We start from the raw sequence: 15,720 nt of genomic DNA, 5'->3' as shown, positions 1-15,720 counted from the left end.
TATTTTTAACTGTTCATCTCTGAAGATTTTTTTCACTTTTTTCCTTTTTAAAAATCATTTTGAAAACATTATTTCAAATCGTGCCACATATGATTTTCATTTGGCTTTCTCCCACTTCTGTACAGGAGGAGCATGTCCCCAGGTCACCAATATGTTTTCACTGGTACCGTTTTTACTGTGAAATAGAGCATACGTGAGGCATTCATACAACACACACACTTTGACAAGTGAAGACTTAGAAACCCATGCCCAGGTGGAGGGACAGAACTTGTCGAGTGTCACCGGGCCCTGCACCTGCTCTCCCTCCCTCATGCGGCCCTGAGCCTGCGTGTTGCCGCAGTAGTCCCAGCAGGTGCACACAGGTGTGTGCTCTGCGTGTAACTGCTCGGCGGGTCATGTGATCAGACCCTGGTTCGTTTCACAAGCCCTCTGCTGCTGGCGAGAGAATGGCACCAGCGTTCCCAAATGAAAGCACGGTGTGGGCAGGGCTACCTTCCATCTGGAGGCTCTAGAGGAGAATCCATTGCCTTTTCCATCATCTGGGGGCTGGCTGCATCCTTGACTTGTGGCCCTTCCTCCATCTTCAAAGCCAGCTGTATAGCCTCCACCAGCCTCTCCCTCACTGTCCTGCTCCCTCTTACAAGGACGCTAGTGTTTGCACTGGGTGCACTGGGATAATCCAGAATCATGTCCCCATTTCAAAATCCTTAATTTAGTCACACCTGCAAAGCCCCGTTTGCCGTGTAAGGTACTATATTCAGAAATCCTGGAGATTAGGATGACCTCTTTTGGGGGGAGAGGGGGAATGTTCTTCTGCACGTAGTTTTTATCAAGCACTTAATTTGTGCCGGCATTTTGACCATTCTACATGCATGATCTCATTGAATATTTATCACAATTATATCACGAACCTCATTGTTTTTTTATCATAATTTATTACATTTAATTATCATGGATACCCATGAGGGCACTGTTACGAATAACCATTTTGGGACTTACCTGGTGGTCCAGTGGTTAGGACTTGGCGCTTTCACTGCCGTGGCCCTGGGTTCGATCCCTGGTTGGGGAACTAAGATCCCACAAGCCACATGGCGTGCCCCCCCTCCAAATACCCATTTTTCAGATGGGGAGACTGAGAGTCAAGAAGTTTACATAGCTTTCCCAAGGTCACATGCTGGTCAAGGGAGAAGCGAGGGGGCCCAGGCTGACTCCAGAACCTGGTTTCAACCACTGTAGTAGATTGCTAGGCAGAAGGTTTTGTTTTATCAATATTTAAAATTTTTATTGACATATAGATACAGTCAAGTACAAAAAAGTAGTCAAGGGGCTTCCCTGGTGGCGCAGTGGTTGAGAGTCCGCCTGCCAATGCAGGGGACGCAGGTTCGTGCCCCGGTCCGGGAAGATCCCACATGCCACGGAGCGGCTGGGCCCGTGAGCCATGGCCGCTGAGCCTGCGCGTCTGGAGCCTGTGCTCCGCAACGGGGGAGGCCACGACAGTGAAAGGGCCGCGTACCGCAAAAAAAAAAAAAAAAAAAAGTAGTCAAGTTGGAGAATTTTTACATACAGATACTTGTGCATACACAGAGGCATCAACATAGCCTGTGTAGCTCCCACGCAGATCAAAGTAGGGAAGTTTCCAGCCCTCAAAAGGCTTTTAGTCAATCTCACCAGCCTCCTCGGGTCAGTGCTGCCCTGACTTCTATCTGTGTGTACTAGCTGTGCTGTTCTAGAACTTTCTATCACTGTGACCGCACAGAGTGTGCTCTTCAGCATCTGGATTCTGTCACTCAGTGAAAGTCGCCCACATTGTTGTTATTCTTTTTTATCATTTTATCATTTTATTCTTTTTTATCATTTCCATTGTATGAAGATCCTACCTTTTTAAAAAAATTTTTTTATTTTATAAAGTTACATTTTATTTATTTTATTTTATAAAGTTACATTTTATTTATTTATTTATTTTTGGCTGTGTTGGCTCTTCGTTGCTGCGCGTAGGCTTTCTGTAGTTGCGGCGAGCGGGGGTACGCGGGCTTCTCCTTGCGGTGGCTTCTCTTGTTGCAGAGCATGGGCTCTAGGTGTGCGGGCTTCAGTAGTTGTGGCACGCCAGCTCAGTAGTTGTGGCTCGCAGGCTGTAGAGCGCAGGCTCAGTGGTTGTGGCGCACGGGCTTAGTTGCTCTGCGGCATGTGGGATCTTCCTGGACCAGGGATCGAACCTGCGTCCCCTGCATTGGCAGGTGGGTGCTTAACCACTGAGCCACCAGGGAGGTCCCAAAGATCCTACCATTTTTTAATTCATCCTACTATTTTTTTTTTTTTTTACTTTGGCTGTGCTGAGTCTTAGTTGCGGCACGTGGGATCTCTTAGTTGCGGTATGCGGGATCTTTAGTTGTGGCATGTGGGCTCTTAGTTGTGGCATGTGGGATCTAGTTCCCTGACCAGAGATCAAACCTGGGCCCGCTGCATTGGGTGCTCGGAGTCTTAATCACTGGACCACCAGGGAAGTCCCTAATCCATCCTACTATTGACGGACATTTGGGTTGTTTCCTGTTTGTGGCTGTTACACATAGTTGCTGCCGTGCACATTCTCTTCTGTGTTGTTTGGGTGGATGCTGCATGCATTTCTCTTGTGCTGCAAGAGGGGAATTGCCTGCCCTCAGGGCAGGTGCACATCCAGCCTCAGTGGACCCTGCTCGTTTCCCAAAGTGGTCACATGCTTTATGAGCCCGACGCAAGTGGCCAGGCTGCAGGTTGAACTGGTTCAGCCACAGGACGCCCGTGTGGTGCCGTTGCTGACTCGGTACCCGTGTGTCTCCACGCAGGTCAGGAACGGGTCGTGATTGCCGATGACCTCCCGCACCCCTTCGGCCTGACGCAGTACAGTGATTACATCTACTGGACAGACTGGAACCTGCACAGCATTGAGCGAGCCGACAAGACCAGTGGCCGGAACCGCACCCTCATCCAGGGCCACCTGGATTTCGTGATGGACATCCTGGTGTTCCACTCCTCCCGCCAGGATGGCCTCAATGACTGCATGTACAACAATGGGCAGTGTGGGCAGCTGTGCCTCGCTGTCCCCAGCGGCCACCGCTGCAGCTGTGCCTCACATTACACCCTGGACCCCAGTAGCCGCAACTGCAGCCGTAAGTGCCTCGCTCTGCCCCTGTCCCTCACTCCCACATTAGATCATCAGTCTGACTCTGGCGGTTAAGGTGGAAAGAAGCTTTTTATCTGGGGAAACCTTGGTGCACATGGGCAGTCGGGCAGGTTGTGCACTGCACATGTTGCCTAATGTTACCTGGAGGCTCAGGCTGGGTGGAAGACCTGTTGCTTCATCAAGACACGAGTAGATGGTCCAAGCCCTCAGCGGGCACGTCACATGGGAGGTTCTTTGGATGTGAAAAACAGTCCCTGGGGGAGAGCACCCACTTCTAGGGCCAGGCATTGTTCCAAGTGCTTTTTATGGCCCTTAATCCTCTAGCCTATGGGGTAGGGAGTATCACTGTCCCCATTTCACAGACTAGGACCCTGGGCACAGAGATGTGTAGTTACCCACCCAAGGCCACACAGCTGGTAAGACTTGGACCAGGTTTGGATCCAGGCAGGCTGGCTCCAGAGTCCCTGCCGTGACCCCTTGCATGTGGCCTCATGTCCATGGTGTAATCCTCACACCGACCTTCTAAACGAGGTAGGCCTTTTCACTTTCAGTTCTAAGAAAAGCGAGGTTCAGAGAGCCTGAGAGTGATTTTCCCATGGGCCTGCAGGGAGAACAGGTGTGTCCTGTTGGCAGGCTTTTCTCCTGTGACATCAGCAGAGAGCTAGTTATAACTCGGCCTCTGTGCAGCGCTAGACAGATTGTAAAGCTCTCTGTCATCCGGGCATTGTGTGAGCCTCTCGCAGCCCCGGGCCTTAAGAGGACTGAGCTTCCTTGGCCCAATTATGTGGATGAGGGACCTACAGCTTCGAAGGGTTAAGGGGCTTGGTCGAGGCCCCAGGCTGGTATGTGATGGGCCTGGGGCCACAGCCTGGGATTCCCCACTCTTGGGCTCCCTTTGGTCCTGTTGTCCTTGCCACTGGGGGCCATAACCTTGAAGGGTCAAGCGGAGGTGCAGGTCACCCTCTGCCCAGAGGGGATGTGACTCGGGTGCTGGCTCCCAAGGCCGGCAGACCCAGGGCTGTGACTTGGATTCATGTGGCCCAGCTGTAACTCTGACATGGCTGCAGCTGGTGGCCTCTACACATCCTGGGTCCTGACAGCCCTGAGGAGTGTCCCCTCCCGGTGTCACTGTTCACGTCACACGGTTTTCAGCCATTCCCTGGAGCACGTAGAAGCCCCTGGCGAATCCCACCGTCACCAGAGCATCACACACACTTACGGGTGGGAGCTGGATGTTCACTACCTTTCCCTCCCTCTGACTTAAGTCTTGATAATCTGAAAAGAAGTGGATATCTAGTTTTAAAATAACACACACACTTATAAAATATGGAAACAGCAGCGATGTGTAACATGGAGAATAAAATTCCCCGTAGTCCACCCCCAAGAACCAGTTTTGTGTCTTTCCAGCCTTTTTCCACGTACATCTCGTAGGTGCGCACGCAAATCTACTTTTTACCAGAAAATGGAAGGCCGTCCTCCCTGCCCCACTCCCTGTTCGGCTCCCAGACGCTGACGCGCGCCCGCCCCCGTTTGCCTCTCTCCAGCACCCACCACCTTCCTGCTCTTCAGCCAGAAGTGTGCTATCAGCCGAATGATCCCTGATGACCAGCACAGCCCAGACCTCATCCTGCCGCTGCACGGGCTGAGGAACGTCAAGGCCATCGACTATGACCCGCTGGACAAGTTCATCTACTGGGTAGATGGGCGCCAGAACATCAAACGAGCCAAGGACGACGGGACCCAGGTAAGCGTGCTTTCGGGGGGGCGCGGGGGGCCCTTCCACGAGGGGCTCGCACTGGCGGCTCCCAGGCTACCGCCCCCTTTTCTTAGCAGAGGGGGTGCCAGGAGGGCACAGTTTGGGGTAAACAGCGATTGGGCTCCGATTATGTCATTGCCAGGTATAAGGCTGAGCCGTGTGAGACCCTTAGACTGTGATTCTGTGTAGAAACTGGATTTTGCAGCTGTTTAAGTAGCAGTGGTGGGCGTCAAACCCCATGGGGTTTTTTTTCCTTTCCGTAGTGGTTCTGTGCAGGGATAGTTGGTGTTGGTTATTCTAGATCTATCTTTTATTTTAGGGGCGTTGGATAGTCAGTTCTGTTATAATGCAATGTACATGTGTCTGAAAATCCCTGCACTGTACAGAATCGCCCAGTACAGACCACGGGTCTGATGGGGGAAAGGGGGCTAGGTGTGCAGCCCTCAAAAGGCCATCAGTGACAAACTGAAAAAAAAGAGAGGAACCTGGCAATACAGGGGCCCTGTCCTTCGAATGGTAAATGGTTCGGTACACAAATGCTCCAGCAGATATGGCTCTTGACGCTGAAAAGACCTGAAGCTGGCGGAGGACATGGGGGTCGGAAGGTTGCAGCTTGTGGGTTTTTGTGGAACGCGGAAGGAGGGTTGTCTGAGATGGGACGTATCGTTGTAACCCCGGCGTGGATGGCGTGGCTCCCAGTGCCCGGGGGCTGGGGGTCGTTGGAGGCGTGTGTGTTTGTGGGCCTCTGCTCGGTGCGGTGCTGCTGTGAGCTCTGCACTTGCCTAGGGTTTCTCCTGGGTGCAGTTGTGCAAAGTGAATGCGAAACCTGCTCTCTGCTCAGACTGTCCCTGACACATCACTGCATGGGGACGCATACATGTTTTCCAGACGTGAGTCTAGCAGAACTGACTCCTTTTCTGTGTTAGGTGTTTGTGACCTGTGCCAGGAAGGACACTGTCACTGCAGCCTCGGGGCACACCCGGCGTATCCAGCCATGTGACAGGGAACTGTGGCCAGAATTCCAGTAGGACGTGCCCGGCTGGTCATGCCAGTTTGTAAAGACGCCTTTCACAAAAGCTACCGAACCCGATGGTCTCTTTCTCAATCGGGTGGTCAGTGTGACAGCTTCTGTCATCGTGGTGAAATCTTGATACTGTTAGAACAGCGATGCAGATGCTTGTGTGTGGAGATTTTCAGAAGAGTTTCGTGTCTGTAACGTAGGTGTTTCTCTTTCCTACCCTGAACCGGCTGCCAGTACTGCCTGTACGACTGGGCCTCACTTGCGACAAAATACTTCATCCACCCACGATGTAAAGTTAACAAGTCGTCCTTTGACGTCTGTGTCCTTGGTTGATGGTAAAGGCCCCAGCTGTGCCCGAGCAGCTGTGATTATCATCTCTGTGGGAGCAGAGCCTGGTGGAAACGGTGGGAATGGATTTCTTTCGTCCCACCCTGGGCGCAGGTGACAGGCGCTTTGAGTCCTTTGGAGAACAGGGAGTGTTAATTGGTGGACCATGGCTTCCTGCTGAGAAAGTTGCTGGGGCACAAATTACCTTAAAGTCCCCTGGAGAGGCGTCCTTTTGCATTCTTGTATGGTGTCCAGCAGGAGTGGGGGAAGACTTTGAAGAAGCAGCCCTTCTAGGAACACTTAATCTGGAAAATATTCATTTCCCTTCCTGTGTCTCTTGCTAAACTCCACCCTCTGGTGGCTTTGATTATTAGGGGTGCCACCCCACCTCCAAGGATGGTATTCTTAATTATCATCTACTTGGCTGTCGTTTTTCTATTTAATTTTTGATTCTTTTATTGTGGTAAATATACGTTACATGAAATGGGCCATTTTAACGATTTTTAAGCGTGCAGCTCCATGGCATTAAGTACATTGATACTGTTGTACACCCGTCACCACCATCCATCTCCAGAGGAAACTCTGTCCCCATTAAACCCTAACTCTCCATCCCCCGCATCCCCCCAGTCCCTGGCGCCCACCCTCCTGCCTTCTGTCTCTATGCATTTGACAGCACTAAGTCCTTTATATAAGTAGAATCACCCCGTATTTGTCCTTTAGTGACTGGCCTATTTCACTTAGCACAATGTTCTCAAGGTTCATCCACATCATAGGAGGTATCAGAATTTTCTTCCTCTGTACGACTGAATAACACTCCATTGTCTGTATAGAAGACATTTTGCTTATCCGTCCATCCATCAGTGGACGCTGGGGTTGCATCCGCCTGTGAGCTGTTGCTGCAGACTTTCCCACTGGGTTAAGTACCACTTTGTACTGGGGAGGGGGCGGGGTGTGGATTGTGACGTTGAATCGGATTCTGCTAAGATTTTTTGCACCGGCCTTGGTGCTGTTCCTCATGGTAAAATTGGAGTTTGGGTTTTATAAATCCGGCCAGCCATGTAGAGTGTACCTCCTCGTTCCCGTGTGCCTGGGGTGGGACGTGGGTGGTGTGTTGTTACAGCACGCACTTTTTTCTCAGCTGGTTGTTCCGATGAGCGTGTGCCCGGCTCCCACACACCCACCCTCCGCAGGGAGCCTGGCTCTGGCCAGGGCTAGCTGGAATCTTGCTTTACTCCCGGGCCGTCGGCTGCACTGGGCTGTGGTCTTTGGCCAGAGAGCTCTGTGGCTCTTGGGAAAGGAATGTGCCGGCTGGAGTCGACGCCTGGCTCCTAGGGCCCACGGCTCCCGGGGGTGGGGGTGTTGTTACCTGCAGAGATGCGAGTGACATGCTTCCAGCTGCCCAGCGGGGCTGGACCAGAGGCTGCTGTGTGTGTGTTTGGGGGCGGGTGGTTCCTCTCCAGCTGAGTCCAAGAGGCTGGGCCTGGGGAGGGGGGCTACTTTTTGGCTGCAAGCCCCCTCTTGACCACCAGGAGACTTCTTGTTTTATTGACTGCTGAAAAGAGGTATGTTAAGAGGGTCTGCAATGAGCTGTGATCAGAACATCATCTAAAGATGATTCCCTTCTCAGAGGAGGAACTTTTCATCCAAACTGTTGGTGGCAGCAGCCCAGGAGCTTGGGAAGCCCCTTTGCACCAGGTCAGGTCACCTGAGAACCCAAGGGGACCAGATCCACCAGGGAATCGGCCTCTAGCCTGTGAGGGACGTGAGGGAAGCTCTGGGCACTCTCCTTCTCCTGCATCAGTTCATGAAACAAGGTCCCCTTTAAAGGAATTCTCTGTCGGTGGCTCCGAAAGCCAGGGCTCATCCCTGAGAGGCAGTAGACGGCATGGAGTCCAGCAGCGCTCCTGGGAGAGGCTCAGGGTGGAGACCCACAGGGAGTGTGAGGGGGAAAACAGACCCCGCGAGGGGCACGTCCTGCCCCTGGGCTCCTGGTATGCGCTGCGGGGCAGCCCTGCACCCTCACCTGGCCTTGAACCCCTGGCCTGTCTCCCTCAGGGAAGAGGCTATGAGAGGTGGACCTCTGTGCTGGACACCTATTGTCCTGGCATCCTAAATTTAAAAAACAATAAGATTTGAGGGCCTTCACTCTGGAGAACAGTATGGAGTTTCCTTAAAAAACTAAAAACAGAACTACCATATGACCCAGCAATCCCACTACTGGGCATATACCCTGAGAAAACCGTAATTCAGAAGGCGTCATGTACCACAATGTTCATTGCAGCTGTGTTTACAATAGCCAGGACATGGAAGCAACCTAAGTGTCCATCGACAGATGAATGGATAAAGAAGACGGGGCACATATATACAATGGAATATTGCTCAGCCATAAAAAGAAACGAAACTGAGTTATTTGTAGTGAGGTGGATGGACCTAGAGACTGTCATACAGAGTGAAGGAAGTCAGAAAGAGAAAAACAAATACTGTATGCTAACACATATATATGGAATCTAAAAAAAAAAGAAAATGGTTATGAAGAACCTAGGGGCAGGACAGGAACAAAGATGCAGATGTAGAGAATGGACTTGAGGACACGGGGAGGGGGAAGGGTAAGCTGGGACGAAGTGAGAGAGTGGCACTGACATTTATACACTACCAAACGTAAAATAGATAGCTAGTGGGAAGCAGCCACATAGCAGAGGGAGATCAGCTCGGTGCTTTGTGACCACCTAGAGGGGTGGGATAGGGAGGGTGGGAGGGAGATGCAAGAGGGAGGGGACACGGGGATACATGTATATGTATAGCTGACTCACTTTGTTATACAGCAGAAACTAACACACCATTATAAAGCAATTATACTCCAATCAAGATGTTAAAAAAAAAATCCAAGGGAAGGAAAAAAGATAAAAAAAGATTTGAGGGCCTTAATCCAAAAGTCTGAGTCTAAGGAAACAAGAAGTGAGAAGATGTCTTGAGCCAGGGGCCTGTGATCCCGGGCTGACCGCTCAGCTGCTGGGCGGTCCCTCTGTACGTGCGGGCGCAGGCTGGCCAGCCCGGGTGGGGTGACTGACTACCAGGCCGCCGGGTCCAGTGCCGTCACTGGTGGCGGGGCCTAGCTTCGGAGCCCATGGGCTAGAGCTCTCCTGGAGGCTGTTGGGGGGATCAGCTTCACTCTCAAGCGGATGTGTGGGCAAGAGCTGGTTTGAAAGGAGAGGTTCCCAGACACGGTTGGGCTTCTGACATTTGCTCTGCCCTCGGGCACAGGCCTCCGCCCTCCCCACCGCGACTTTAGCCGGTGCTCGTTTCTTACCACCCTACAGCCCTTCGTTTTGACCTCTCCGAGCCAAAGCCAGAACCCGGACAGGCAGCCGCACGACCTCAGCGTGGACGTCTACAGCCGGACCCTGTTTTGGACGTGCGAGGCCACCGACACTATCAACGTCCACCGGCTGAACGGGGAAGCCATGGGCGTGGTGCTCCGCGGGGACCGCGACAAGCCGAGGGCCATCGTCGTCAACGCCGAGCGAGGGTGCGGGGCCGCGCGGGTGGGGTGCTGCACCCGCTGGGGTGTGCCAGGGGCCCCTGCCGTGAATGCCGGCCTCTCGGGCCGGGAGGGATCTTCCACCCCCGACACTCCCATCTGCAGCCGGAGTGGGGCAGGGAGACACCAGCTCATTCCCAGGCATGGCAGGGAGGCAGAGATGCCCAGGGATGGCCTGGACTGAAAGCCTGTGCAGGGGAGAGGGCTTTGCTGAGAGGCACAGGCAGGATGTGATTCATAGGTTTCGTACCATCCCATCCAACTTGAACCCTATTCAACCATCCCTTCCACAGCGTCCCACGCGGTGGTGGGTTACTCACTTGCCTAGGGGAGGTCACTACCTGACTGGGAGCTTCTTCCTTCCCTGAAGCTCCCTGATGGACCCTCAGGTTCTCTGGTAGGTGGGAGAGCACCTGAGACACGTTGACACATGTGGAGGGTCCCGAAGGGAAGGACCAGGGCGGGGGGATGAGGGGGCCGAAACCACATGACATGAGATTGGGAAATAAAGCCAATCGGGGAGGGTTTGGGGGTGGAAGGCAGGAGGATGGTGACCACCTCAGGTACCCGCAGGGCTGCCGTTCAGGGCGGGAACCAGACCCATCGAGGCACTGTGTGCTGAAGCTTGTGCCCGGGGACGCCAGGCAGACCTGAGTTCAAATTCCGACTCTGTCACCTACTGCCTATGTGACCTCAGGCAGGTGACGTGACCTCCCAGGGATTCAGTTTCCTTGTGAGGACAGCGGGGAGTACCAGCCCCGCAGCCCCCGGGGGCTCAGTTACTGAAGACGGTTCTTTAGGAATCAAAGGAGGGGGCGTGTACTAGTCCCAGGGGCTGCCGCAAGTGACCACAGACTGGGGGCTTGAAACACGGAGGTCTATGCCCTCGCTGTTCCAGGGGCCAAAGTCAAGGGTGGCAGGGCCGTGCTCCCACTGGAGTCTCTAGGGGAGGTTGCTTCCTGCCTCTCAGCTTTGGGGGCCCCGCGTGCTCCTTGGCTTGTGGCCGCGTCCCTCCACTCTGCCTCCGTCTTCACGTGGGCTTCTCTCTGTGTCCGTGTGGCCTCTTCTCTCTCTTGAGGCCACTCTCACTGGTTGCGGGCCCACCCTAACCGGGGCGGCCTCATCTTGATACTTAGTTACATCTGCAAAGACCTTGTTTCCAAGTAAGGTCATATTCCGAGGTTCCAGGTAGACATGAGGTCTTGGGGGACATTTTCCAGCTCCTCCAGGGCATGACCTTTCAGCTCCGGATCCAGCCCCTAGAGGCTGGGGTCGTATGACTGGTCACTTTCCGAAGCCCCGCTGGGTGCCCGCAGGGTCTGGGGCCGGTCTCTCTGGTGCTTGGCTGAGGACGTAGCGGACGCAGCGCCCGTCCTTTACCTGCTGTTCTCTCGCAGGTACCTGTACTTCACTAACATGCAGGACCGAGCAGCCAAGATAGAGCGCGCGGCCCTGGACGGCACCGAGCGCGAGGTCCTCTTCACCACGGGCCTCATCCGCCCCGTGGCCCTCGTGGTGGACAACACGCTGGGCAAGCTCTTCTGGGTGGACGCCGACCTGAAGCGCATTGAAAGCTGCGACCTGTCAGGTGCGCTCCCTGGAGCCTCCCCGAGGATCGGTCCCTCGGCGGCCACCACGTCTGACCCACCAGGACGCCCGCCGTCCTGGTCATCAGTCATGGCCTAGCAGCCGCCACGTTTGTGGGGGACCTACTGCGAGCAGGCACTGGGCTGGGGCTTTACCATGTATAGTGCCCCCGCCCCGTTCCAGGATATGGGTCCCAAGTGATCCCCAGGTGGCAGGGGCCGACGAGGCTCAGAGAGGGTGAGCCAGCTGTGCAGGGCCCCCAGCGTCGGGTGGAAGAGGAGTCCGACCGCTCTGCCTCCAGTGCCCGTGCTCTCAGCTCCTCTGCCGTGGCCGCCTCAGTCCGGGAGGTCCCTGGGCCAGAGAGGAGTGAGAATCAGTGCTGAAAGGGGCTTTTCTTCCGGAAGTTGGGGTGGGCTGGGGGCAGGGGAGGCACCGTGCTTGCCGGGGGCCAGCGACTGGGGCCACGGCCCTGGCCGAAGGGCAGCCCAGGTAGAAGCAGGGCTGTCCGAGAGGTGGCCCCAGATCTGCCTAATTCCAGGGAACGTGCCCCAGCCCCCAGCCCTGGCCAGAGCCCAGCGTCCCCCAGGCTCCCGGCAGCCCACCCTTCTCCTGCAGCAAGCGTGGGCCGAGCTCTAGGGGTCAGCCGCCACTCAGGGGGAGCGCCTCCCTCTTGCAGGGGCCAACCGCCTGACCCTGGAGGATGCCAACATCGTGCAGCCTGTGGGCCTGACTGTGCTGGGCAGGCACCTCTACTGGATCGACCGCCAGCAGCAGATGATTGAGCGCGTGGACAAGACCACAGGGGATGCGCGGACACGAGTCCAGGGCCGTGTCGCCCACCTGACCGGCATCCACGCCGTGGAGGACATCAGCCTGGAGGAGTTCTGTACGTGGCGGGTGGGCAGTGGGCAGCAGGCAGCGGTGTGTGCAGACACCGCCGAGGGGAAGCTGGGCCTCTTCACAGAGCACAGCGGCCCCTGAACTGGCCCCCTTGGAATAAGGCAGGAGGACAGGCCAATGTGAGAGTTGTAGGACTGAGATCCTCTTTCCTTTCTTTCTGTCGGCCAAGTCTACTCTCGGCTCCTGGAGGCCACCCCCAGGCCCTCTCCCCATCAGTGACAGACCGAACCTCTCTGACTTCCTTTTCTACCAGCTGGAACCCACTCCGCTTTCCAAGGGCTTGCGATTAGATTTGGCCCAGTTTTAGACGAGTCTCCCTTTAGATTGACTCCAAATCGACAGATTAGTAACCTTAATTATATCTGTAAATCCCTTCTGCTGAGTCAGGTAAGAAAACCACAGGCATAATAGCTCCTCACATCCTCCCCAGCTGGGGAGTAGGGTAGGACATTTAGGGGGCATTTTAGGATTCTGCCTGCCACAGTCTGGCTGTGCCCAGGGGCCTGGGAGAGGGACGACGTCGGTAACTGGGACCTCTGGTTCCGCTACCCACCTCCGTATATGGCTGTATGTGGATATGGAGGGGTGTGTGTGTGTGTGTATGTGTGTGTGTGTGTGTGTGTGTGTGTGTGTGTGTGTGTGTGTGTGAAGTGTCTACCTCTCCCCCTGTCTTCTCGCTTTTCTCTCTTCATTCAGTAAATACACCTGGGCTGCTAGCTGGGTGAGCAGAGCCATCACTGTCCTTGTCCTGTGATGCCCACGGTCTGGCCGCCTTCAAGGCCCTGGAGCCCCACCAGCCTCACCCCAGCCCATTACTATTGGCCTCCTGCCTTGGCCACACCATGTGTTGACTGTTCTGCACCCCAGGTCCCGTGCTCAGCATATTATTACATTATATGTGTTATTTCACAATAATTCTACTTTACAGCTGAGGAAAGTAGGGCTCAGAAAGGGTACTGCTTCCCCCTGTCACCTAGCCAATAAACCTGATGGGGCTTGGATTTGAGGCCAGAGCCCACAGTTTAGGCACTGGGATTTTTTTTCTGTTGGGCTCCCTGCTCAGGATGAGGGGCATGACCTCTGAATCAGTCACTTCTGTGTTGACTGCTGGGCAGTGGGTTCTGTCCTTGTGGGTAATCAGCTGGATCCTGGATAAGTGAAGTCACTAGGAACGAGCTTCCGGATAACCGAGGGACTCCACGCCTCTGGGTTGGAAAGCCTGCATTCACCTGGCCCCTTACACCATCCTCAGCAAGTCCCGATTCCTGGTTGTTGCTGGCAGATGGTCAGAATGGTGAATGCTGAGCCCACCAATGTCGAGACCCACTGCCTGCTGGTGTCGGCAGAAAGCCAGGCTCATTGACCGGCAGCTCCTTGGAACCGAGCGGCTGGAAGGGCCAGGAGACGTTCAGTGAGCAGATTTGAGGTTGGAGGCCGGGTGCTAATGAGTGCTAATGTGTGGGGTCTAGGGTGACAGGGAGAGGCTCCTCGTTTTGGGTGAGGGCGGGAAGTCCTTGGGTGAGCTCTGCCGTGTTGATTTGGGACGTGGGCCATCCATCCTGCCTCCCCACAAGGTCCCACAACTAAACTCTAAACCAGGGGTGGCACTCTGCAGCCCGTAGGTCTGTGTCATCCTGGCTGCCTTTGCTTTGCGGCTGGCCGACAAGGAGTCATGGTCACCTAGGTAGGTGGCCTAGCCCATGAAACCAAAATTATTCGCTTTCTGATTCTTTATGGCAAAAGTTTGCTGACCCTGCTCTAAACCATGACTCTGTCATTTTGAAAACACCTAATCCTCAAGGTTGAGGAGGAGAAACTATGATTTGCCTTTGGGGGTCCGGGTGAGGAGCAGAGTGCTTTGCGCCATTTCCTCTCACCTGAGGGAGCTCAGCCACCCTCCCAGCCTCCTAACCATTGTCAAGGTGTTGGGCACATGAAGTTAATTGAATTGAAATGTTCAAGTTCCCCAGGGTTCAACACCCTTATTATTTTAACTTCCATGTGTATTAGTTTCCTGCAGCTGCTATAACAAGTCACCACAAATTGGGTGACTTAAAGCAACAGAAATGTATCCTCTCACAGTTCTGGAGAAATCCAAAATCAAGGTGTCTGCAAGGCTGTGCTCCCTCTGGAGGCTGGAGGTGGGGGTGGGGAGGCAGAGGAGGGGATGGTTCTTTGCCCCTCCCACTTCCTGTGGTTGCCGGTGTTCCTTGTGGCTGCATCATTGCAGTCTCTGCCTCTGTCATCACATGACCTTCTCCCCTGCCTTCACCTCTTATGTCGTCTCTTATAAGGACATTTGTCAGTGCATTTAGGGACCACACAGACAATTCAGAATTAGACCCCATCTCAAGATCCTTAACGTGATTACGTCATTTGCAGAGACCCTTTTCCCAAATAAGGTCCCATTCACAGATTCCAGGCATTAGGACGTGGACATATCTTTTGGGGGGCCACCACTCGGCCCACTACACCATGAGAGACAGACACACAGGTGGGCAGTGTAGCATGATGGTCGTGGGCACAGTGGGAGCTGGTGCAGACAGGCTGGGGTATGATGTAGGGAAAGTTCTGTAAGTGCTTTTGGCCTCCGTTTCCTCATCTGCAGAATGCAGTGTCAACAGAAACAGACTCCATAGGCTGCCCTAAGAATTAAGTGAGAGGATCCACCACACTCCTACTGGAGTGCCAGTTCTTGTGAGTTCCTGCCCGGCATTCATCCCCTCCGTCCTCCAGGCCACAGTCCTGAGGTAGGAGGTAGAACCCGACCCCCTCCCTCTTTTCTCTCCACAGCAGCCCACCCTTGTGCCCGGGACAACGGCGGCTGTTCCCACATCTGCATTGCCAAGGGTGATGGGACGCCACGGTGCTCATGCCCAGTCCACCTCGTGCTCCTGCAGAACCTGTTGACTTGTGGTGGTAGGTGTGACCTCAGCACTTTCTGTTGGGGACGTTGAGCAGGACCTGATTCTCTGCCTGCCAGGTTGCTGCCTGACCGTCTTTTAATACATAGTCCCTGTGGCATCCAGTATCCTGAGCAGACTGTCTCTTTGTCCTCTTTTCTAATATATGCATTTCAGGGCTATGAATTTCCCTCTGAGCACTGGTTTTGCTGCATCCCACAAATTTTGATAAATTGCATTTTCATTTTCAGTTAGTTAAAATATTTTAAAATTATTCTCAATAATTCTTTGGCCCTTGTGTTATTTCGAAGTGTGTTGTGTAACTTCCAGATGGTTGGGAATTTTCCAGCTATCTTTCTGTTATTGATTTCTAGTTTAGTTCCATTAAATTATTGTGGAATTAATTTCCATTTCCTCATCCCTAAAACAGAAGCAGCCATCCTCCATCACAGGCTCCTCATGGGAGTAACAAAGACAGCGGAGAAAGCATGTGCACACGCATGTGTGAGCGAGTATGTGCGCATACTCCCC

General features: G+C 54.0%; 1 protein-coding gene across 8 annotated transcripts in view; it reads left to right on the top strand.

Annotated features, from left to right (window-relative positions):
• LRP5 (LDL receptor related protein 5) overlaps window positions 1-15,720 on the top strand; it is a 108,699-nt gene that overhangs the window by 77,156 nt on the left and 15,823 nt on the right. For 6 of the 8 annotated variants that reach the window (XM_060158318.1, XM_060158317.1, XM_060158315.1 and 3 more), the window contains exons 12-17: window positions 2,820-3,143; window positions 4,702-4,901; window positions 9,579-9,787; window positions 11,197-11,387; window positions 12,063-12,272; window positions 15,080-15,205. In XM_060158318.1, coding sequence (XP_060014301.1) covers window positions 2,820-3,143; window positions 4,702-4,901; window positions 9,579-9,787; window positions 11,197-11,387; window positions 12,063-12,272; window positions 15,080-15,205 — 1,260 coding nt within the window. Of the gene's footprint in view, window positions 1-2,819; window positions 3,144-4,701; window positions 4,902-9,578; window positions 9,788-11,196; window positions 11,388-12,062; window positions 12,273-15,079; window positions 15,206-15,619; window positions 15,702-15,720 lie in introns of all 8 variants that reach the window. The other 2 variants (XR_009542291.1, XR_009542290.1) reach the window with 1 other exon arrangement.

The sequence above is a fragment of the Lagenorhynchus albirostris genome, chromosome 9 (assembly GCF_949774975.1).
Source record: "Lagenorhynchus albirostris chromosome 9, mLagAlb1.1, whole genome shotgun sequence".
Taxonomy (NCBI): Eukaryota; Metazoa; Chordata; class Mammalia; order Artiodactyla; family Delphinidae; genus Lagenorhynchus; species Lagenorhynchus albirostris.
This window is presented reverse-complemented; position numbering and strand designations above follow the sequence as displayed.